The 22,064-nt window shown below is 45.9% G+C and overlaps 1 protein-coding gene across 1 annotated transcript in view; it reads right to left on the minus strand.

The window, feature by feature from the left end:
- LOC144688993 (tyrosine-protein kinase JAK2-like) overlaps nucleotides 1-22,064 on the minus strand; it is an 88,991-nt gene that overhangs the window by 43,582 nt on the left and 23,345 nt on the right. Inside the window, exons 3-6 of the mRNA XM_078556080.1 lie at nucleotides 16,746-16,869; nucleotides 12,410-12,527; nucleotides 3,065-3,210; nucleotides 1,221-1,518 (exon numbers count right to left, since the gene is read on the minus strand). Coding sequence (XP_078412206.1) covers nucleotides 1,221-1,518; nucleotides 3,065-3,210; nucleotides 12,410-12,527; nucleotides 16,746-16,869 — 686 coding nt within the window. The remainder of the gene's footprint in view (nucleotides 1-1,220; nucleotides 1,519-3,064; nucleotides 3,211-12,409; nucleotides 12,528-16,745; nucleotides 16,870-22,064) is intronic.

Raw genomic sequence — 22,064 nt, forward strand, 5'->3', positions numbered from 1 at the left:
GTTAGCTGGAGTATTGTGTCCCATTCTGGGCTCCACATGTCAAGACCTTGAAGTTAGTGCGGAGGAGATTTACTAGAATGGTTCTAGGGTTTAGGGTTATCAGCTGTCTAGGGAAACTTGAGAGGCTGGGGTTGTTCTCCTCATAGCAGAGTGGTTCAAAGGAAGATTTAGCAGAGGTGTTCAAAATTGCGAGGGGTTTTCATAGAGTGGATAGAGAGAAACTGTTTCCCATGGAAGGAGATTCGGTAACCAGAGGACACAGGTTTAAGATAATTGGCAAAAGAACCAAACGGAGAAATTTTTCAATGCTGCGAGTGATAACGATCTGAAAGGGCAGTGGAAGCAGGTTCAATGGTAGCCTTCAACAAGGAATTGTATTTCTACTTAAAATGGAAAAAAAATGCAGTGCTGTGGGGAGTGGGACTGTTTGGTAGCTCTTCAGAAAGCTAGCATGGGCGCAATAGTCCAAATGGCCGGCTTTAGTGCACTATGGTTCCATGGTTTCATGGCTAAAGGGAAAAGTGTCCTGTTGAGCAGAATTCCCTTTACTTTCTACATATGGGGCAGAACTTTATGTCCCGGGGGTGGGCGTTCGCCCGACCTGATTGGGCGCAAAATAGTGCGCGATGACGTCGGGTGAGCGTCCCGACATCATTGCGCGATATTTCGGCCAGCGGGCTCATGCGAGAGTTGGCAGTGCGCCCACCGGCAATTAAGAGGCCCGTCAAGGCCATTAAAGTTTCAGTTAGCTGTGACTTTTCGCTGCCTGCCCAATGTCACGGTTGGCGGGTGGGCGAATCGGCCAGGCGGCCTTCGGGGTTTTTAAGGAAACCTCATCCAAGGGCAGGATGAGGTTTCTGATATCAATGAAAATAAATCGTTTGGGCAGAAGGTTGGGGTCAGTGAGTCCGATGTGCGGGCATGTCTTCCTGCATTTTTACATCCTTACTTCTTGGTTTTAAATTCTTCAGCTCCCTGAGGCAACTCTGTCTTCAGGGAGTTTTCATTGCGCGCTCCCCTTGGGCCTGCGCTGATATCAGCGCTCGCCCTCATCCCGCCCCCCACCCCGGCAGCGGTGAGCTAATTGGCCAGCGTGAAATGGCGGTCGGGGGGGCCAAACACGGGCAGCAGGCCATTTCCTGGCCACTCCTGGGGCCCGCCCCCACCCACCCAAAGGTCAGCAAATCCTGCCCATTGGCCTACCAGAAATAAACACCAACCTCATCTCCTTTTAAACTCCACTGGATTCCATGCTCTCCAGAGACACAGATGAACTTGTGCACGTCCTGTCCCTGGGGCTCCCATGTTGGATCTTTAACATGGAAAGTCTCCTTGCTGGGCACAGTTTCCAAGCTTTCCATGTCCATGAGATATTTCAGCTTCAGGTACTTGAGGTCCGCCTCGCAGTGGCTGATTTTCCTCAAGAATTTGTAGAACTTTCTTCGGATTCTCTTCCTCGTCAGGAAGTTGTGCTGCTGGATTTGGCGACGGAGGGTGGCCGGGATGCAGGACTTGTAGCTTTGAAGGGAATGAGAATGGATTCATTAGCAAGGGAGTCTGTCAAAGGACGTTTCAGGAATAAAAGCCACTCTACAGTCTGTTGGTAAATGCAGAGCGGAAATGGCTTATAACGAGTTCAGAATTGCAAGATACCCTATTATGTGCAAATGTACAATTTGGTTTAATCAGATACGGTCTAGGTTTCTCTCTATTTTCACTTTTAAATTGCTTGTTGATTTGCTGTGCAGCTAAAAATGTTGAGTATGTTCAAAACAGAGATCGATACAGTTTTGGTCACTAAGGGAATCAGGAGATATGGGGATGGGATAGGAAAGTGGAGTTGTGGTAGAAGGTCAGCCTTGAATTTATTGAATGGCCTGGGAGGCTCAAGGGGCTGAATGGCCTATTTCGCTCTTATTTCTTATGTTCTTAAATAATGAAGTGGTTAAGTTGCTCAATCCCAGAATTCTTCATGACATGGATAACATTTGGCATGGAGAGGCCTTTTGCTAGCAAGGATACCAGATAAGGAGCAAATAATCTCCCAGATAAATTGGTAATCTATATTCAACTCAATGGGCAACTGATAGCTAGGAAACTGTAAAGCATTTCTATCACCCCTTAATGAATTATCAAGGTTACAAGGACACTCTGTGTTACTGGAGCCTTAAAATATCTTTTTTTTCACAATTCGGAGAGAGAAAAAGAAGGAAAGAATCAACAAGGATTTCTCCCTCCAGAGTGCAAGCAGGTACTATCCATTATCTCTCACTATGACTATTGCTTAAGATATTGAGCGTGTCAAGGTCCCACGAAAAGGGCAGAATTTTATGTCCTGTGGGCGCCCAACCCGATCGGGCGTAAAATTACGTGAGAAGACGGTCAGGTGAGCGTCCCGATGTCATCGCGCAATATTTTGCTTGGCGGGTGCGTGCAACAGTCGGAAGCGTGCCCACCGACAATTAAGCGGGCGAGTAAGCCCATTAACACACAGTTGATTCCGATTTTTCATTGCCCGTCCAACCTTACGGCTGGCGGACGGGCAATGAAAGACTTTGCATTCTTCATCGAATCTCATCCAAGGGCGGGAAGAAATTTCCGTGATGAAGTAAAATGAAAATAAATTTCTGCGGACGGCATTTTGATCAGCTGTATTGTCAGGTGATCGATTACGATGCGTGGACACTTTTTGTTTTCAGCTTTCAAAACCTTTATTTCAGCTTTTTCGGGTCTCCCGCTCCCGGAGGCAACTCTCTGAAACGAAATGTCTGAAACGCTTAAAGAAATGTGGAGTGGGCCTCAATGGCAAAAACACCTGCTCACAAAGCCCACGATTCAGGCAGAACCAGGCCCTATAGACTAAACCATTGAGAAATGTCAACGAACACAGCAGTCAGGGTGCTTCACTCTTCCTTCCCACTGGTCGCTCTGTGATATGGGGCTGACCTTGGGGAAGATCGCAGTGACGGGAAGCACAGTGGGAGAAGATGGAATCTAATATTGTAGGGGAGGGGGTGGGCTTTGGGGAATGGGAAGGTAGGAACTGACTTCCTCACTAGCTCACCTGATGTGATGACAGATTTGTTGCAGGTCCCATTTCCTCTCCTTCGATATCCTCATTATGTCCAATACTGCCATTCCCAGACATTCCTCTTGCATTTGCAGGTCCAGTGGCACCTTTATGAGACCACTGACAAAGTCAGTGCGTGACTAAGCAGAGAGAAAAAAAAAACAGCAGTGATTAACAAGTTTGATAAGCCCTGTTTCCTTCTACGGTGAACACTGATAAGTTGTTTTCAATAAGATTGAATTTCCTCTTTGATCAACCCACATCTACCTCACCAACACTTTAATTATGCTCGATGAATCTGAGCTGATTTTCGACCAGAAAGATCAGTGAATAATTAACTATTAGAATAGTATCAGCAGACTTGGCATTTTTAGACAAATGCTAGCTACACAAGGAGGCCTGAACTAATTTGATCATACCTGATTTGCAATTCAAATCCATTCTCCCACCCTTTCCATATCTCCCGGTTGTCTTACCCAATAGAAACCTATCAATCTCAGTCTCCATTGTCCCTAGTGTTCACAGCCTTTTGGGAAGAGAGTTCCAAATCTCTACTACTCCAGCATGGGCTTGATAGGCCGAATGGCCTTCTTCCGATCTGTAACTTTTTGGGGGCAATCTTCCATTCTGAAGCCTAAGCTCATTGGCAGGAGTGGAAGTCGGAGTGTTTTCCGCTGGGGGTGTTGACTATGAGTGATCTCGCGCTGGCCAGCTCATTACCTATGTATCTGTGTGGAGCACAGTGAATCTCATGGCAGGTGCAGACAGGAAGTCGCCATCCCTGCCATGATCTCATGGGGGTCACAGGTCCTGGCGCCATATTTAAAGGGCACCCAGACAGCCTGCACTACCCCTTCCACCTTTGCCCGGCCACTGATCTACCCTTCCCCGCTAACCCTTCCTGCCTTCCTTGGTCATCCTCCTCACAGCTTGTACTGCCACCACCGGGGTCTCAGGCATAGGCTGGCATTTACAGACACTCCCCAAAGAGGACGATGCAGAGGCAACTCGCCGTTAATCATGGAAGAAGTCTACCTCAGCAGGTGCACGCCACTTATATGCAGCCGTAAAAGCGGACATCCTAATTTCTGGCCGGCAGGGCCCTTAGTCCCGGTGAGGTGGCCTTTCAAAGAGTCTGTATGACATGCCAATGCATGCAAGAGGCTTCCCAACATTTCTCGTTGGCAAGCTGAACCTGGTTTTATTACAACAGGAATGGAGTTGCGGAAAATCATGTCAGGCTTCTTACCCAGCCTGCCTCAGCACTTACCTGCACTCGTGGCCATTTGGGGTCTGCTCCCGGGGTCAGTGGGCCCAATCCTATCCCACACTTTCCCACACGCCCAATTCTACACTTTCCCACACACCCAATTCTACACTATCCCACACTTTCCCACACACCCAATTCTACACTATCCCACACTTTCCCACTCGCCCAATTCTACACTATCCCACACTTTCCCACACACCCAATTCTACACTATCCCACACTTTCCCACACACCCAATTCTACACTATCCCACACTTTCCCACACACCCAATTCTACACTATCCCACACTAGGCTTTTTAAGCTACCTTTAAAGCCCTGAGAACAGAATTCGTAAAGTCCAACCCCCAACTTTGGGAGACTGATTCCTGACCTCGCCTAAACTCCCCGCCTGGAGTCCTGTGCTAGCGGGGCCAGAAGATTCCGCCCTTTGTAGTGCTCCTGATTGACCTGGCTCTAATTTTAAGGTTATATCCCCATGTACTTAATACCCCCAACCAGAGGGAATAATTTCTCCCTATCGAATAATTCGAAACACACCATGATCAGGTCACCTCTGAATCTTTTTTTTTATATATGTTCGTTCAAGGGATGTGAGCATCGTTGGCTAGACCAGCATTTATTGCTCATCCCTAATTGCTCTTGTTCAGAGGGCATTAAAGAGTCAACCACATTACTGTGGGTCTGGAGTCACATGTAGGCCAGACCAGGTAAGGACAATAGATTTCCTTCCCTAAAGGACATTAGCGAACCAGATGGGTTTTTTACGACAATTGACAATGGTTTCATGGCCACATGGTCATCATCATCTCCAGGTTTTTTTAATGAATTCAAATTTCACCTCATGGTGGAATTCAAACCCAGGTCCCCGGAGAATTACCTTGGCTCTCTGGAACACCAATCCAGTGACAATACCAAAATGCCACCACCTCCCCTCCTAAACTCAAAGAGCTACAGGTTAAACACATACAACATTTCCTCCTAAGTGAACTTCACCCTTTGAACCTCAAAGCTGGTCGATCACCTGTGACATTCCACCCGTCAAAGGGAGATATTCAGGCATTTTCTGCAAGGGATTTAAATAAACCATGAAGTCAATCGGAAACTATGAAAAATAAGCAGAAAATTTTGGAAACGCTCAGCAGTTCTGGTGGCATTTGTGGAGGAAGAAATAAAGTCAATGCTTCAGGTCAATGGCCTTTCACCAGAATTGCAAAATGTTTGAGATGTAGGAGGTTTTAAGGAAGTACGGGGGGCAAAGAAAGGGAGTGGGGTGGGGGGGTGGGGGGAGCAAAAGTGAAGGTCTTTAAAAGAGGTGAGAGGCAGGGGAGACTAAAGCGCTGATGTTTCTAGGAAAAAGGAGGTTATATTGGAAAAAGTGAAAACACAGAAGATGGGTCTAAAGGTGGTAACAGCAGAAAAATTACCAGCACCTAGGGCCGGATTTTCACTAGCTTGAGTCGGGAAATTTCCCGACTTGGAAGAGCTGCCTTGGTTGAAAGCCCCCAGTCACACACAATTTTCACTCCGGGGGCAGGCGGGTATGGGATAGAATTGGACCCACTGACCCCGGAAGCAGGTCCCAGATGGCCATGAGGGCGGGCAAGTGCTGGGGCAGGCTCAGTATGAGGCCTGTCATGATTTTCTGGAACTTCATCCCAGTTGTAATAAAAGCAGCTAGGCCTTCTAGCCCTCCACCCTCACATCCCCTTACCTCCCCTAACCCAGTCCCGATGTCCTCTCCATGGCCTCCATGCTAACTCAATGTCTACTCATGCCCCCACCCACCCTCATGGCACTCATACCCTTGATGCCAATCTCAATGCCAAATCACCCAGTATCTCCCATGGGCAGACATCAGGAGCCGTGTGGAGATGAAATAAATTAAACGTCTAGAAATCTAATACAGGTCTCTCTCTACACACTTGATACTGAAGCAAAATCTCCCATTCGTGAAGCCCATTCAAACCATTTAAATCTCAAATGGTTAATCTATTATAAAAACAAACAAACTTCTATCCCTGCTCCACATCAAAAACAGCTAATCCTTTAATATTCTTTAATCTATCAACCTGTGAACTCAGAATGTCCTGTCATGATAATTGTAGCTTTGGAAACTCAGCCAAGTTTGCATAATGACATAATCATAGCTTTTAGGGAAATGTCAACAAATAGTGCACAAATAAATGCTACACCAGCTGACCTGTCAATCAAAGCAATCCAGCAGAGGTTTTTTTTTAACAATCACTGACAATGTCAGCCCATTTTTTTCTACAGTTTAAAGAGTGGGATATTTTAAAAACTTCAGACCATGACAGTTAAACAGGCCTTATCCACCCCTCAAGAGCATTTATGTCTACTCCAAGGATTCATGACTCCCACAATGAAGATTAAGGCCCTGGCAACAGTCAAATTGGGTCTGTTTTTGCTCAACACTGAGTTCAAATGGCCATCTGATTTCGGGATTCCACCCTGCAGGAATCATGCCCGGTCTCTTCTCCATGCTAGCAAAAATAGAGTCTGTTAGAAATGGGGGCAGGCCCTAATCTCTGAAAAACAATGCGAACAGTAGTTACGGTCTGAAATTGTTGAACTCAATCTTGAGTCCGGAAGGCTGTAAGGTGCCTAATTGAAAGATGGCATTCTGCTCCTCTAGTTTCCATTCATCCTCATTAAAAGAGTGTAGGAGACCAAAGAGAGGGAGGTCAGAGTGGGACTGAGATGGAGATTTAAAATGACAGGCAACTGAAAGTTCGGGGTCACACTTGTGGATCGGACAGGGGTGTTCTGCGAAGCAGTCACCCAATTTGCGTTTGGTCTCTCCAATGTAGAGCAGATGGCATTGTGAGCAGCAATTGGAGTATAAAAATTGAAAAGAAGACTAATGAATTTTCTTATTAGACGTTCCTCAGAGTGCCTGCTGCTGGGATCGTCTCCGGGTTATCTCGTAACATCTCCTATCTCTAGCTCGGCAAAACAATCAGCAACAACTGGGCGTCTTTCTGTTTGTAAAGTTTTATTTGAAGATATTTTAAGTGTGATTTGTTGATGGTTTACACAAAGCATAATGAGCCATAACTGAAGCTTAACATTCACTCTCATAAATGTTTATGGAGACTTCTTTTTACTCCTATTGCTTCCACCCAAAACAAGTAGATTCTCCCCCAAAAGATTTTCCTCCATGAATATATAATAAATAAATCTCCGCTGTTAGATCGTCTTTAAACATTTTGCATTAGAATGAACAGCACAGGAGACAGGCCATTTGCCCCAAATGCTCTACACTGATGTTTAACCTGAACGTGAGGCCCTTTCCACCCTATTTCATCCCATCTCACCCTATCAGCATATCCTTCCATTTCTTGTACCCTTGTGTGTTTATCTAGCTTCCTCTTAAATGCATCTATACTATTTGCATTAATCGCATTTTGTGGTAATGAGTTCCACATTCTCACCACTCTCTAGGCAATGAAGTGATGGAAAGTGCCAGCGACAGTGCTATCAAGCAGCAATTACACAGTAATAACCTGCTCACTGACACTCAGTTTGGGTTTCGCCAGGGCCACTCAGCTCCTGACAGCCTTGGTCCAAAAATGGACAGAAGAGCTGAACTCCAGAGGTGAGGTGAGAGTGACTGCTCTTGATATCAAGGCTGTATTTGACCGAGTGTGGCATCAAGGAGCCCTAGCAAAACTGAGATCAATGGGAATCAGGGGGAAAACTCTCTGCTGGTTAGAGTCATACCTAACACAAAGGAAGATGAATGTGGTTGCTGCAGGTCAAACATCTCAGTCCCAGGACATCACTGCAGGAGTTTGTCAGGGTGGTGTCCTGGGCCCAACCATCTACAGGGCCTGAATTTCTCGCTCGGTGGGTGCACGCGATCGTTGGGCCTGGAAGCGGACGGGAAACGGGCCCTCAACCACGATCGGCCCCTGACCGCAATTTCACGCTGGATGGCCACTAACAGCCAGTCAGCATGAAACGTGCCTTGAGAAAGGCTCAGCAGTGTCAGTGGGGGTGGGGAGAGGGTGGGCACTGATGTCACTGTGGGCACGGGTGAGAGCTTCCACTGAGCTCCCAGCAGGCAGACAGCTGCCCCAGGGAGCTGCAGACCTCCACAGGATAAATGAAACAACAAAAGTGCTGCAAAATATGTCCATGCAGCACAATTAAGCACCTGAAAGCACACCTCTTAAAAAAACAGTCCCCAATTATCTCTAATTATTTTATTTCCCCATGGAGGTTTCCTCCCACCCTGGGTCGAGGTTTGAGCAAAGCTATAAAGGCCACCTGCCGATTGGCCCATCCGCCAACCGTAAATGTGGACGGGCCATGAAAGATCGCTTTCAATTGCCTCCTTAATGGGCTTTATTGCCTGCTTAATTGTTGACGGACGCGCTTCTGACTGCCGCACGCGCCCACCGAGCGAGATATTGCGGGAGTGTTTGATGACGTTGGGACGCACGCCTGCTGTCATCTTGTGCTATTTTGCAGCCTGACAGGTCAGGCGTGCGCCTGCCCGTGTGACATAAAATTCTGGCCCAGCTGCTTCATCAATGGCCTCCCTCCATCATAAGATCAGAAGTGGGAATGTTCGTTGACGATTGAACAATGTTCAGCACCATTTGAGACTCGACAGATACTGAAGCAGTCCATGTCCAAATGCAGCAAGATCTGGACAATATCCAGGCTTGGGCTGACAAGTGGCAAGTAACATTCACGCCACACAAATGCCAGGCAATGGCCATCTCCAACAAGAGAGAAACTATCCATCGCCCCTTGATGTTCAAAGGCATTACCATCACTGAATCCCCCACTATCAACATCCTGGGGGTTACCATTGACCAGAAACTGAACTAGACTAGCTCTATAAATACTGTGGCTACAAATGCAGATCAGAGGCTGGAAATTCTGCAGAGAGTATTCAGCTCCTGACCCCCTCAAACCCTGTCCACCATTTATATGGCGCAAGTCAGTAGTGTGATGGAATACTCTCTAATTGCCTGGGTGAGTGCAGCTCCAACAAAACTCAAGAAGCTCGACATCATCCAGGACAAAGCAGCCCGCTTGATTGGTGCCTCATTCACAAACATTCACTCCCTCCACCACCGACACACAGTAGCAGCAGTGTGGTACCATCTACAAGATGCACGGCAGCAACTCACTAAGGTTCCTTCAACAGCACCTTCCAAACCCATGACCTCTACAACCTAGAAGGACAAGGGCAGCAGATACATGGGAACACCACCACCTGGAAGTTCCCCTCCAAGCCACTCACCATCCTGACTTGGAAATATACTGTCGCTCCTTCACTGTCGCTGGGTCAAAATCCTGGAACTCCCTCCCTAACAACACTGTGGGCGTTCTTACAACACATGGACTGCAGCAGTTCAAGATGGCAGCTCACCACCACCTTCTCAAGGGCAGCTAGAGATGGGCAACAAATACTGGCCCAACCAGCAATGCCCACACCCCATGAATTTAAAAAAAGATTTCTCCTGAATTCCCTATTGGATTTATGAGTGACTACCTTATATTAATGACTCATCATTCTGCGTTCTCATGCAAGTGGAAATAAGTGGACATGAGGGACCAGCAAAGTGATATAGATAGGTTAAGTGGGGGACGGTTGTTGGGGGAAGGGGGCAAAAATTTGGCAGATGGAGTAAAATGTAGGAAAATGTGAACTTGTCCACTTTGGCAGGAAGAATAGAAAAGCGGCATATTATTTAAATTGCAGAGCTCTGAGGTACAATGGTGTCCTGGTGCATGAATCACAAAAAGTTAGTATGCAAATTATTAAAGTAATTAGGAAGGCAAATGAAATGTAATTTACTGCAAGGGGAATTGAATATAAAAGTAGGGATGTTTTGTTACAGTTGTACAGGGAATTGGTGAGATCACATCTGATGTACTGTGTACAGCTTTGATCCCCTTGTTTAAGAAAAAACATAATTGCATTAGAAACAGTTCAGAAAAAGTTCACTTGACTGATTCCTGCAATGTGGGGGTAGGAGGGGGGCATTATCTTATGATGAAAGGTTGGACAGGTTGGGCCCCTATACTTTGGAGTTTAGAAGAGTGAGAGATGATCTTATTGAAATGTCTAAGATCCTGAGGTGGCTTGACAGGGTGGATGCCTTTTTGTTTATTCATTCATGGGATGTGGGCTTCGCTGGCTGGGCCAGCATTTATTGCCCATCCCTAGTTGTCCTTCAGAAAGTGGTGGTGAGCTGCCTTCTTGAACTGCTACAGTCCATGTGGTGTAGGTACATCTACAGTGCTGTTAGGAAGGGAGTCCCAGGATTTTGACTCAGCGGCAGTGAAGGAACGGTGATATATTTCCAAGTCAGGAGGGTGAGTGACTTGGATGGGGACTTCCAGGTGGTGGTGTTCCCATCTATCTGCTGCCCTTGTCCTTCTAGGTGGTAGTGGTCGTGGTTTTGGAAGGTGCTGCCTAAGGAGCCTTGGTGAATTCCTGCAATGCATCAATGCTGAACATAGGAACAGAGGATATAGGAACATAGAAGCAGGAGTAGGCCATTCGGCCCATTGAGCCTGCTCTGTCATTCAATACAATCATGACTGATCATCCACTTCAGCCTTTTTCTCACACTATCCCCTTATCCCTTTACGCCTTTGGTATTTAGAAATCTGTCAATCTCTGCTTTAAACACACTCAATGACTACGTTTCCATGGCCCTCTGGTGTAGAGAATTCCAAAGATTCACAAACCCCTGAGTAAAAACAATCTCCTCATGTCCTAAGTGGCTTTCCCCTTATTTTGAAATTGTGTTCCCTGGTTCTAGACTCCCCAGCCAGGGGAAACACTGCCTATCCGTTTAAGTGCTTTGTAGCTTTGTAGGTTTGAGAGGATGTTTCCCCTTGTGGGAGAGACGAGAACTAGGGGAAACAGTTTAAAAATAAGGGGTCTCCCATTTAAGACGGAGGTGAGGGGAAACTTTTTGTCTCTCAGAGGGTCGTGAGTCTTTGGAACTCCCTTCCCCAGAGAGTGGTAGAGGCAGGATCATCGAATATTTATAAGGCAGAAGTAGATAAATCCTTAACTAACAAGGGAGTCAAATGTGTCGGGGGTAGGTGGAAGTGGAGTTCAGACCACAATCAGATCAGCCTTGATGGTATTGAATTGCAGAGCAGGCTCGAGGGGCCGAATGGCCTATATCTGCTGTAAATTGATATGTTTGTATGTTTGTTCATATGGAAAAATCCTCTCCACATCTACCCTGGTTGTCAAATCTTTTCATAATCTCAAACATCTCTATCAGGTCACCCTATCAATCTTCCGTTTTCTAATTAAAGAGCCTCAGCCTGTTCAATCTTTGCTGATCGTTCTAACCTCTCAGTTCTGGTATCATTCTGGTAAATCTGTTTATGCCCTTTCTTCGTTGCCGCTATGGGTTGGATTTTATGGTCCGAAATCAGGCAGGCCACGCCCCCACGCTTATGGAAAATATGGCATGATGATGTCATCCCTCCAGTCTCTGATAATCGGAAGGCAAGGGGGTGCCGAAATCGGATGCCCACCTGCCCTTTTGAGAAAACCAATTAACAAGATATTGGGCTCGTTAAAAAAACAATCAATTGCTGTTGCCCACTCCATTTTTCGCTAGTTGTACAGGAAGAATGTTGGCAGTGAGTGGGGGTGATGGGTGAGGGTGAGGGGCAGTGGTGGGGAGTGGGGGGCAGGAGCGAGAGGGCTGGGCACTTCCACTCCCTTACCCTGATGTTAATGGTGAAATCCAACCCTATATCGTTTTTATTACCTGATGACCCAAGCTGTGCACAGAATTCCAAATGCTCCCTAACCAAGGTATGATACTAGTTTAACATAACCTCTCCGCTCTTCAACTCTACCCTTCCAGAAATGAAAGTCAGTGCTTTGTTTGCTTTTATGTTTTAGTGGCCTTATTAACCTGCATAGCTGTTTTTAGAAATCCTTGACTTCTTGGCTCCAACCAATGAACTCAGAAATCGATGAACATTTCCTAATGTTAGAAAGATCCCAGCCTGGTTCATATACCCTAAGGTGTAAACGCTTCACAATTACCTGAGCAAAGAGGTAGTCTATGACAGAGTAATCCAAGACGGTGTTAATGCACTCCTTTGTAAGGCCGTAGCGATATGATTTCTTGCTGCCTTGTCCAAACCAATTGGGGAAGAAAAACCTATGCAGAGAAAGGGAGAGAGATGAGACCATCAGCATGAAAATCAGCGACGACAGTCTTATTGTCTCTCGTTTGTTCACGGGATGTGGGCAACACCAGCAAAGGCCACATTTATTGCCCATCTCTAAATGCTCTGAGGGCACTGAGAGTCAATGATGTGGTGTCAGACAGGAGTCACTTGCAAACCAAACCAGGTACAGGCAGCGGATTCCCTTCGCTGAAAGACAGGAGGTGGGTTTTTACCACAATCCAGCAGCTTTTATGGTCATTTTATTCCGGTGGCAGCCCAAAGCACCAAATTTATTAAATTCAATGTCACAATTTGATCTCAGCACCTCTGAGTAATTAGTCCAGTGTCATCATCACTAGGCCATTGTATTCAACAGTAACTTGCATTTATATGGTGCCTTTACCATAGTAATACTTCCCAAGGTGCTTCACGGGAATATTATCAGACAGAAATTAACACAACACAAAATCTCTACATGATGAGATCACAAAAAATGGAGGACTATCTCACCAGTTGACAATGGCTTTATTAACTGATCACATTTGGTAGTCCATCAAAATGATTGATCCACCAAGATTTATGAAGAGATTCAATCACTCCCTTTACATCTTCCTTCCTTAAGTTTGTAAATCAATTGCAATCTTTAGCAAAGAACAATTGAAATGAATGAATTTAAGTTATTGGGCTGGATCATTGGTGTCCTTGAAGCAAGCTGGCCAACAAAGACCCAGTGATCTCTGAGGTGTGGATTTCCCCTTTCCGGAGTTACTTTTAAATCTGGCACCAAGTCAAGGGAATCTCCAGGCATCCAGCCACAATGATGTCTTCAAGCAGAGTAAGCAGCCAATCACATTGAAGAATTCTCACAGACCGCAACCTAAGTCGTGAAATCCACTGAATCCCTTTGCTTTTAACTATGAATTTTTTCACATAGTGAGATAAATAATTGGGACATGCACATAGGATTAAGATAAAAATAAAATACAATAAACACATTTTAAAAAAGAATTATAAATTTAAACATATGTGGAATTTCTTATCACAGTAGAGAGATTTGACATTCAAAAAATATAAAATTGCTCTTTCAGGGGCAGTTAGGGTGTTTACCAATATTTATGAATTTAGTTTATCATTAAAATTTCGGTTACACCTCATTTGCAAGGGTTTTTGCATCGAGATGAAAAGCATAAAAATGGAAGTTCTCACCAGTTCAGTGATTTCTAATTGGTTGTAGACTACAGGACCTCAACCACACACCCTCTAGAGATGCACAGAATCACAGTTCTGGATTTCCACACTTAACTGCATGTTTGCAGACTCCAAGAGCTGTCAGCTTCCAAGAAACCGTGATGGTGAATGCTGACAATTTCACTGTCAGTGACAGCGCAAAATCCAGGCCATTCTCGATTTTAAGCAGGCAAAGGTCACAGTTCTCACTAAATCGCGGAGAAAAGCAGCTTGCATGTCCAAAAGTGTTTAATGCTCAGTGAAGTACTTGCAAACTGAGATCACTATGTTGTTATGTAGACAAATACGACAGCCAATTTGTGCACAGCAAAATCCCGCCAACTGCAATTATTAATTTTAAATCTGAGATCAATAGATTTTTGTTAGGCAAAGACGTAAAAATGACAGGGAGCCAAGTCAGGCGGATGCAGTTCAGATAGAGATCAGCTATGATCTCATTGAACAGGCTCAAAGTGCTGAACGCCCATTCATGCTGCTATACTCCTAATTAGTTTAAATGCCTGGTTGATATTGGTTGAGAGAAAAATGTATTCCGGATTACCAAGATGAAACTTCCCGTTTTTTGGAATGGTGCCATATGAAATCTTTTGCATTAACCAGAACAGTGAGAGGCCGGGTCTCGGTTTAACATCTCAGCAGAAAGACGGCAGTTCTGGCAGTGCAGCACTCTCTGAATACTACATTGAACTGTCAGCCTGGGTTATGGGGTCAAATGCTGGAGTTCAGCTTGAATCTAGAAGGTGCTCAATGTTACGCACTCAGTCAAGAGGAAGACTCCGTTTTAATCTTTAACTGAAGCACAGGAAGAAACACTGATTATCACAGTGCTGATCTCCCCTGTGCGCACTGAGTGGGGTAAGATTTCCTGTTTATGATTTTGAACAGGACAAATCTTCCCCCCATCTACCCAACACCCTAAATTGAACAGATTCAATCCAAATAACATTTCTTCATTCTAACCTCTTGCTTTTGGATTTTGTGTTTCTCAAGGTGCAGGGGTTAGTGCATGAGATTGTCTTTCTCATTCTGAGATTCAACACAATATCAAGAATTCACAAAGGAGGTATGGAGCATTAACCGGTTATAGGGCTAACACAGCAAGTATAGGACAGGAATATCATAGATTTAGGATTGTAACGTGCCAAACTTGGGCTGTCTTCAACAGCACCTTCCAAACCTGTGACCTCTACCACCTAGAAGGACAAGGGCAGCAGATACATGGGAACACCACCACCTGCAAGTTCCCCTCCAAGCTACACACCATCCTGACTTGGAAGCATATTGTCCTTTCCTTCACTGTCACTGGGTCAAAATCCTGGAACTTCCTCCCTAACAGCACTGTGGGTGTACCTACACCACATGGACTGCAGCGGTTCAAGGGGGCAGCTCACCACCACCTTCTCAATGAGGGATGGGCAATAAATGCTGGCCCAGCTAGTGACGCCCACATCTTGTGAAAGAATAAAGGAACAACTCAGGATTCGGATAATGACATGCTAATTATAGGACTCTCTGGTTTCAGTAATAGAATTGGCAGAGGACCGTAATGTGTTGGTGATCTCTGTATCTCTCAGTTCCTTAAAAGAGAAATACAACTGATTTTTACAGCAAGCAATACTCTTTAATGGTCAGCATTTAAAAGCAGAACAAAAATAAACTGCATTCTAAGAATTCCTTGTGGTCATCACAAAATCATTTTGGAAAGGGAGGAACTGCCTACAGTGGCTGATGAAGGCTGAAACTTTAATTTATGGAACACACATGAAGATAAGTAGCTAGTACCATAAACAAGTGATTAAAAATAAATTAAATTTTGGACAGTCAGCTGGATAAACAAATATGTAAGAATTGCTTAAAGCTTTTCACTTAAAAATTCGATACCCAGCATGCCACAGTCGCATACCTCACAGGCGAGACAAAGGTCAGTTAGACGAGAAGCCTTTTCTTTGACCAGGACCATCCTTTGAGATGTTAGAAGAAGCTCCATGGGTTTGGGAGCAGGATTCAAATATGGACAGTTTTTGCCTAACGGGTGGTGACTGCCATTGCTTTACTGCTTTGAAGTTGGCATGATGTTTATTCAGCATAATTCTACAGCTGATCCCCAGACAGTCTCATATCAATATGATACATTTATATACAGTTTCATATCAATATTATAACCAGTGGAATCGAGGGAGAAGCCGTGTATAGATTGAGATTACTTTTAAATGTTCTTAATGGAAATTGTGTCACGGGTACATAATGTAGCAGGTCCTGCCACATATGGCCCAGGACTAATTGAGATGTCCCAGTACTGGCGCAGAGTCAACAAAGATCTCAATTTCTTGCCAAGTCTAACCTTGTTATCCAATTGGCCTGATGATCTCGCTCTGTCCACATACGAACCTTATCCTTTTCACTGGCTCAGTGGCTCAATGACAGTGAGTCTGAAAGTTATGGGTTCAAGTCCCCTACCAGACTTGAGCACAAAAATCTTGAATGTCACTCCAGCGCAATTCAGTGGGAGTGCTGCACTGTCAGAGTTGCCATCTTTTGGATGAGATGTTAAACCATGGCCTAGCCTGTTCTATTAGTTGGATGTTAAAGCACTGTTTGAAGAGAAGCAGGGGACTTCTCCCCAGTGCCCTGGCCAATATTTATCCCTCAATCAACATCACAAAAAGAATTACCTGATCATTGTCACATTACTGTTTGTGGGAGCTTCCTGTGCAGAAATTGACTGCTGCATTTCCTAAATTACGATAGTGACAACACTTCCAAAAGTACTTAATTGGCTGTAAAGCACTTTTGGGGCATCTGTGATTGTGAACGGCGCTATACAAATGTAAGTCTTCCTGTTTTTTTTGCTGCAACTATAGGCCCAACCACAAGAGCAGCAAAAATATGGCAAGGACTGTTTGCTAGCATGATACTGACCATTAGTGCCCTCAACATTAATGCAATGTGCCACAACTTGCCTGATCCGGTATAGAACAACCTGTTGAGTGGATCCATCGACTTGGAAAATGTGACTTGGAGGGAACCAAACTTTCAGATCTTCAGTTGCAAGAGCGAAGAGGCTGTTGTAGACCGGCAGGATTCCTGGCGGAGATCAAAATGTTCAAATGTCAAAGGCAGACACCAAGAATTGAGAAACTGAGACGTTGTAGTTAAAGGATGAGTGGAATATTCAAAGTTAATAGTCAAACTTGAAAGGTAAAGGGCAGTTCGGGGATAGATTTTAGGGACTTTAGGAAGAATGTAAAGGCTTTAGAGAGGGTGCAGGAGAGATTTACATCATCAACAACAACTTATATTTAAACACTTCTAAAGTAATGAACCATCCCAAGGTGCTTCACAGGAGTGTTATCAAACAAAATAAGACACTGAGCCACATAAGAAGATATTAGGTCAGATAACTAATAGTTTGGTCAAAGAGGAAGGTTTTAAGAAGTGACTTAAAGGAGGCAAATAAGTTAGATAGGCAGGGAGATATGAGGGAATTCCAGAGCTTGGGGCCTAGACAACTCAAGGCACGGCTGCCAATGGTGGAGCGATTATGATTGGGAATGCACAAGAGGCCCAGAATTAAAGGAGCACAGGCATCCTGGAGGGTTCTGGGATTGAAGGAGGTTAGAAAAAGGGGGAATATTTCCAGGGTTCTTTTCAATGACCACATCGGAACCTAATTTCCCAGGGTAAAAAAAGAGAGGTGTCCAGATTCTGCTCACTATTTCTCCTTGTGAATTTATACAATTATGCCATTGGGGGCAAAATGTCAGAAAGCCTTGTGACATCATACAACACTTCAAGAGATCAATAGATATAATGAGGGAGGCCCTTTCTGCTCGTAATGGAATGTTTTTGTAAATGCAAGTGAAATGAAGGTGCATATTTATTGTACAAACAACAAGCCTTTGTTGACAGCACACTTGGCCCCATGCCAGAATGTTGAGTCATCTGTCCAACAGGACATGAGAACTTCAGCTAGGCTGACGCTCCCTCAGTGCTGCACTGTGAGATTGGAGAGAGTATCATGCTTCAGATGAAACATGAATACAAAGTCCCATCACTTGTTCCTCTGAGTTAATGATTCTATTTGAAGAAGAATAGGATGTTCTCCTGCTGCCGTGTCCAAACCCATGACCGCTACCATCTAGAAGGACAAGGGCAGCAGATAGATGGGAACACCACCACCTGGAAGTTCCCCTCCTAGCCGCTCATCATCCTGACTTGGAAATATATCACCGTTCCTTCATTGTCGCTGGGTCAAAATCCTGGAACTTCCTTCCTAACAGCACAGTGGGTGTACCTACACCACATGGACTGCAGCGGTTCAAGAAGGCAGCTCACCACCACCTTCTCAAGGGCAATTAGGGATGGGCAATAAATGCTGGCCCAGCCAGCGAAGCCCATATCCCGAGAATGAATAAAGAAAAAAAATCCCACCAAACATAAAACTCATGGTCATTGATCTCAGCTCAATTTGTGAAATCTTGCTGTGCACAAAATGGCTGCTAAAGTGCCTGCTGTCCCACCTCCTGAAGGTGAGTGAATCATATGAGCATATGTGATGGGGTATAATGATGAAGGTTCTCTTATTAACTTCCAGGGTTTGCCTCATTTCCTAGATAATGTGTTAGGACAGCAGCAACAACTTGAATTTCTATAGCATTTTTAAGTAAAAAAATGTTTCAAGGTGTTTCACAAAGGTGTAAAAAAAATCACGATGAGCCAAAGAAGGTTGACAAACATTTGCTCAAGGGAAGGGTTTTGAAGGAGCGAGATTCCCTGCTGTAAGATAGGAAACATGGCGTCCAACTTGCCTACAGCAAGGTCCCCCAAACGGCAGTGAGAAAATGACCAGGTTATCTAGCTCCAGTGATGCTCATTAAAGATAAATATTGATCAGGGCACCATGGAGAACTCCCTGGCTCTTCTTTATAATGGAGTCACGGAATCTTTCAGATCAACACAAGTGGGGAGCGAATGTGTCAGTTTAACATCTCACCTGAAAGAAGGCACCTCTGACAATGCTGCACTCTCTGAACTAGCAGTGTCACCTCGGATTTTGTGCTCAGGTCTCTGGAGTGGGGCTTGAACCCACAACCGTTTTTCTCAGAGTTGAGAATATGACCCATTCAATATTAGCAGATGTAATGGGATATAATGACAAAGGTTCTTTTATTGACTCCCAGCGGTTGCCTCATTGACCCGCGGCTAATATTTTGATAATAACATGGAAACATAGAAACATAGACAATAGGAGCAGGAGTAGGTCATTCAGTCCTTCGAGCCTGTTCCAACATTCAAAATGATCATGGTTGATCCTCTATCTCAACACCATACTCCCGCTCTCTCCCCATGCCCCTTGATGCCTTTAGAGTCTAGAAATCTATCTATTTCCTTCTTAAATATATTCAGTGACTTGGCCTCCACAGCCTTCTGTGATAGAGAATTCCACAGGTTCACCACCCTCTGAGTGAAGAAGCTTCTCCTCAATCCTAAATGGCCTAGCCGTATCCTGAGATTGTGACCCCTTATTCTAGACCCTCCCAGCCAGAGGAAACTTCATCCCTCCATCCAATCTGCCCAGCGCTGTTAGGATTTTATACGTTTCAATGAGATCCTCTCTCATTCTTCTAAACTCCAGTGAATACAGGGCTAGTCACCCCAATAACATATGACCTGTCGAATTTTGGACGTGCTGAAGGTTTTGGATAGCTCGTGGAAGGCGGAAGGCCAGCCAGGAATAGCCTGGATGTGACAAAGGATGAGAGTCTCAGCAGCAGAAAGGTTGAGTGAGGTTGGGGAGGAAGTATCCAGTCTCTGTGAGGCAGAGGGTAAGCATTGGAAGGTCAGCCGCACAGTGAAGTGGTGTGTCTCCTGATTATTAACCCACCAACAACACGCCAACAGTCCAGAGCTATTGAATTCCAGTTCCGCCACAGTGTTAGAATTTGAATTAATCGTTTAATATAAAAGCAAATTACTGCAGACGATGGAAATCTGAAAAAAAATAGAAAATGTTAGAAATACTCAATGGGTCTGTGGAGAGAGAAACGGAGTTAATGGGCTGAATCTTCCATGGAGCGGCAATCACCACCAGGTTGCCACTAAGCTCCTACTTTCTTGCCTTAGACTGGAGCTCCACATTTCTTGCCCAGACTTCCAACCTGGGCTTGCTGAGAAACGTGGAGCTCGGCTGGTCCTGCAGTCCTTCAGCGCAGAGTAGGAGCGTTGGGATAAGGCCGAGGCCCCCTTTTATTGGCACTCGTTGCCATATTATGGTAAGTTTAAATGTCCCAAAGATACTTTGACAAGCTACAGAGAGAAGGTAAGCGTGTAAGGTAAGTGGCTTGAGGGGGTAGGATGATTTAGGGGGTGGGGAGAGGAGTCCGTGATGGGGGTATAGTCGGGTAGTCGAAGGGGTCGGGGATAGTCAGGGGGTTGGAAGGGTAGTTGGGGGGTTGGAGGGGTAATCATGGGCTGTGGGGTAACCCAGTGGTCCGGGGGTAGAAGGGGGTCAGGGGGAGGTAGTCAGGGGGTGGAGGTTAGTCTAGGGGTCAGGGCAGGTAGTTAGGTGTTTGGCGAGGGTCAAGGTGTAGCTGAGGGTTGGGAGGGGTTGCGGAGTGTAGTTGGGGGTGGGGGGAGGGTAGTTGGTGGGTGAGGGGTTAGTCAGGCCATCGTGGGGGTAGTCAAGAGGTCAGGGGGTCAGCGGGAGGTCAGGTAGTCAGGGGGATGGGTGGAGGTAGTCGGGTGGTCTGGGGGGTATTCATGGGGTCAGGGGGTGGGGGGGGTCAGGGGAACTTGGGGGTAGTCAGGTGTTTGTGGGGTGAGGGTGTTAGTTGGGGTGTGGGGGTTAGTCAGGTGGTCGGGGCATAGTTGGGAGGATCGGGAGGGTAGTCAGGGTGTCAAAGGTGTAGTCGGGGGGGGAGATCGGGAGGGAAGTCTGGGGTCAGGGATGTAGTCACGGGGGCCCAGTGGGGGTTGGGTGGGGGTCAGTATCATAGTTACAGCAGAGTTAGAACTGGTTTTAATCTTTCTAACTTTTCCTGGGTAACTATTTATCTAAGTAAGCTGGAACTATCTGAAGTCTTCGATTTAAATCGATGTTTTGGAGGGTTCCGGGCGCAGGATAATTGCCCAATGGAAGTTAAAACCTCCCGGGACATTCCCGCACATTCCCCACATGGGGACCTCCGACAGGTCCCGCATGTCCGGGGCATGTCCGGGGCAAGACCCTCCGGAGACCGGCAGATCTGGTCGATGACCTTTTGTGACTCGTTAGCTCCGTTTCCCTCTCCTCGCAGATGCTGCCAGACCTGCTGAGTACTTCCAGCATTTCCTGTTTCTATTTCATTTCATTTTAAAATAGAAAAATCCGGTGTCAGTGAGAGTGACCATGAAATAGTCGGATTGCTGTAAAAACCCAGCTGATGTCCTTTGAGGAAGGGCACCAGCTGATCGGAACTGATCTATCTGGGATGTGATTCCAGTTTGACATTGAGCTGCCCCATAAAGTGATCTCACAACCCACTCAGTTGCGTCAAACCAGTTGTTCAGGAAGGCACGTTGGAAGTGGGGAATAAGTGCCAACTTTTCCGGCGATGCCCCACTTCCTGAGACAGAATGTAGTAACTGCAGTTGTGCGGGGGAAGGGGCCAAAGATGAATGCTCTGTGGATTCTGGAGATAACAGCATGGCAGGAAGAGGGGAGCTATGGCTGGAGAGCTGGATTTTTAGCCCCTGATGGGAGCAGGCGCAGTGGCAGCCACGCACAGAATTTCGTGCCACCGGCTGGCATGCTGGTCCCCTGGCCCCTTCCTGCCCCTGGGTCATTATCTCGGAGGTGGGATGGGGCTAGTGGGGTGGCAGGGCTACCCGCCTGCAAGCTGCGGCTAGCTAATTGGAGTAATTAAAGGCCTATTGTTGAGGCAATTAAAGGAGGCCAATCTGTGGTTCTCCATTCAGCCTCCAGGCCCCTGCAGGTGGCGGGGGGGTTGGGGTTAGCTGCCTGGGGGTGGGCACATTACACAAAACTGAAGCGCAGAGGTTGTGGGGAGAAGAGCAATATTCAAGGCCTAGAGGGCCTGCCTGCCTGTCTAGATTCAGCAGCAGTTCCAGGCCACTCTGTGGAAGGGTTACCCCCCTTAGCCCCTTCCCCGTTCCCCACATTCCCCCACAGTGCAAAGGCCATTTTTTTACTTTAAACTTGAAAATATTGGAGAGAGGGTGTTTCCGTCTCCCTCCCTTACCAGCTATAGCAGTCTACTGCTTTCATGCTAGAAATCCTC

Source organism: Cetorhinus maximus, chromosome 13, assembly GCF_964194155.1.
Source record: "Cetorhinus maximus chromosome 13, sCetMax3.hap1.1, whole genome shotgun sequence".
NCBI classification, from domain to species: domain Eukaryota; kingdom Metazoa; phylum Chordata; class Chondrichthyes; order Lamniformes; family Cetorhinidae; genus Cetorhinus; species Cetorhinus maximus.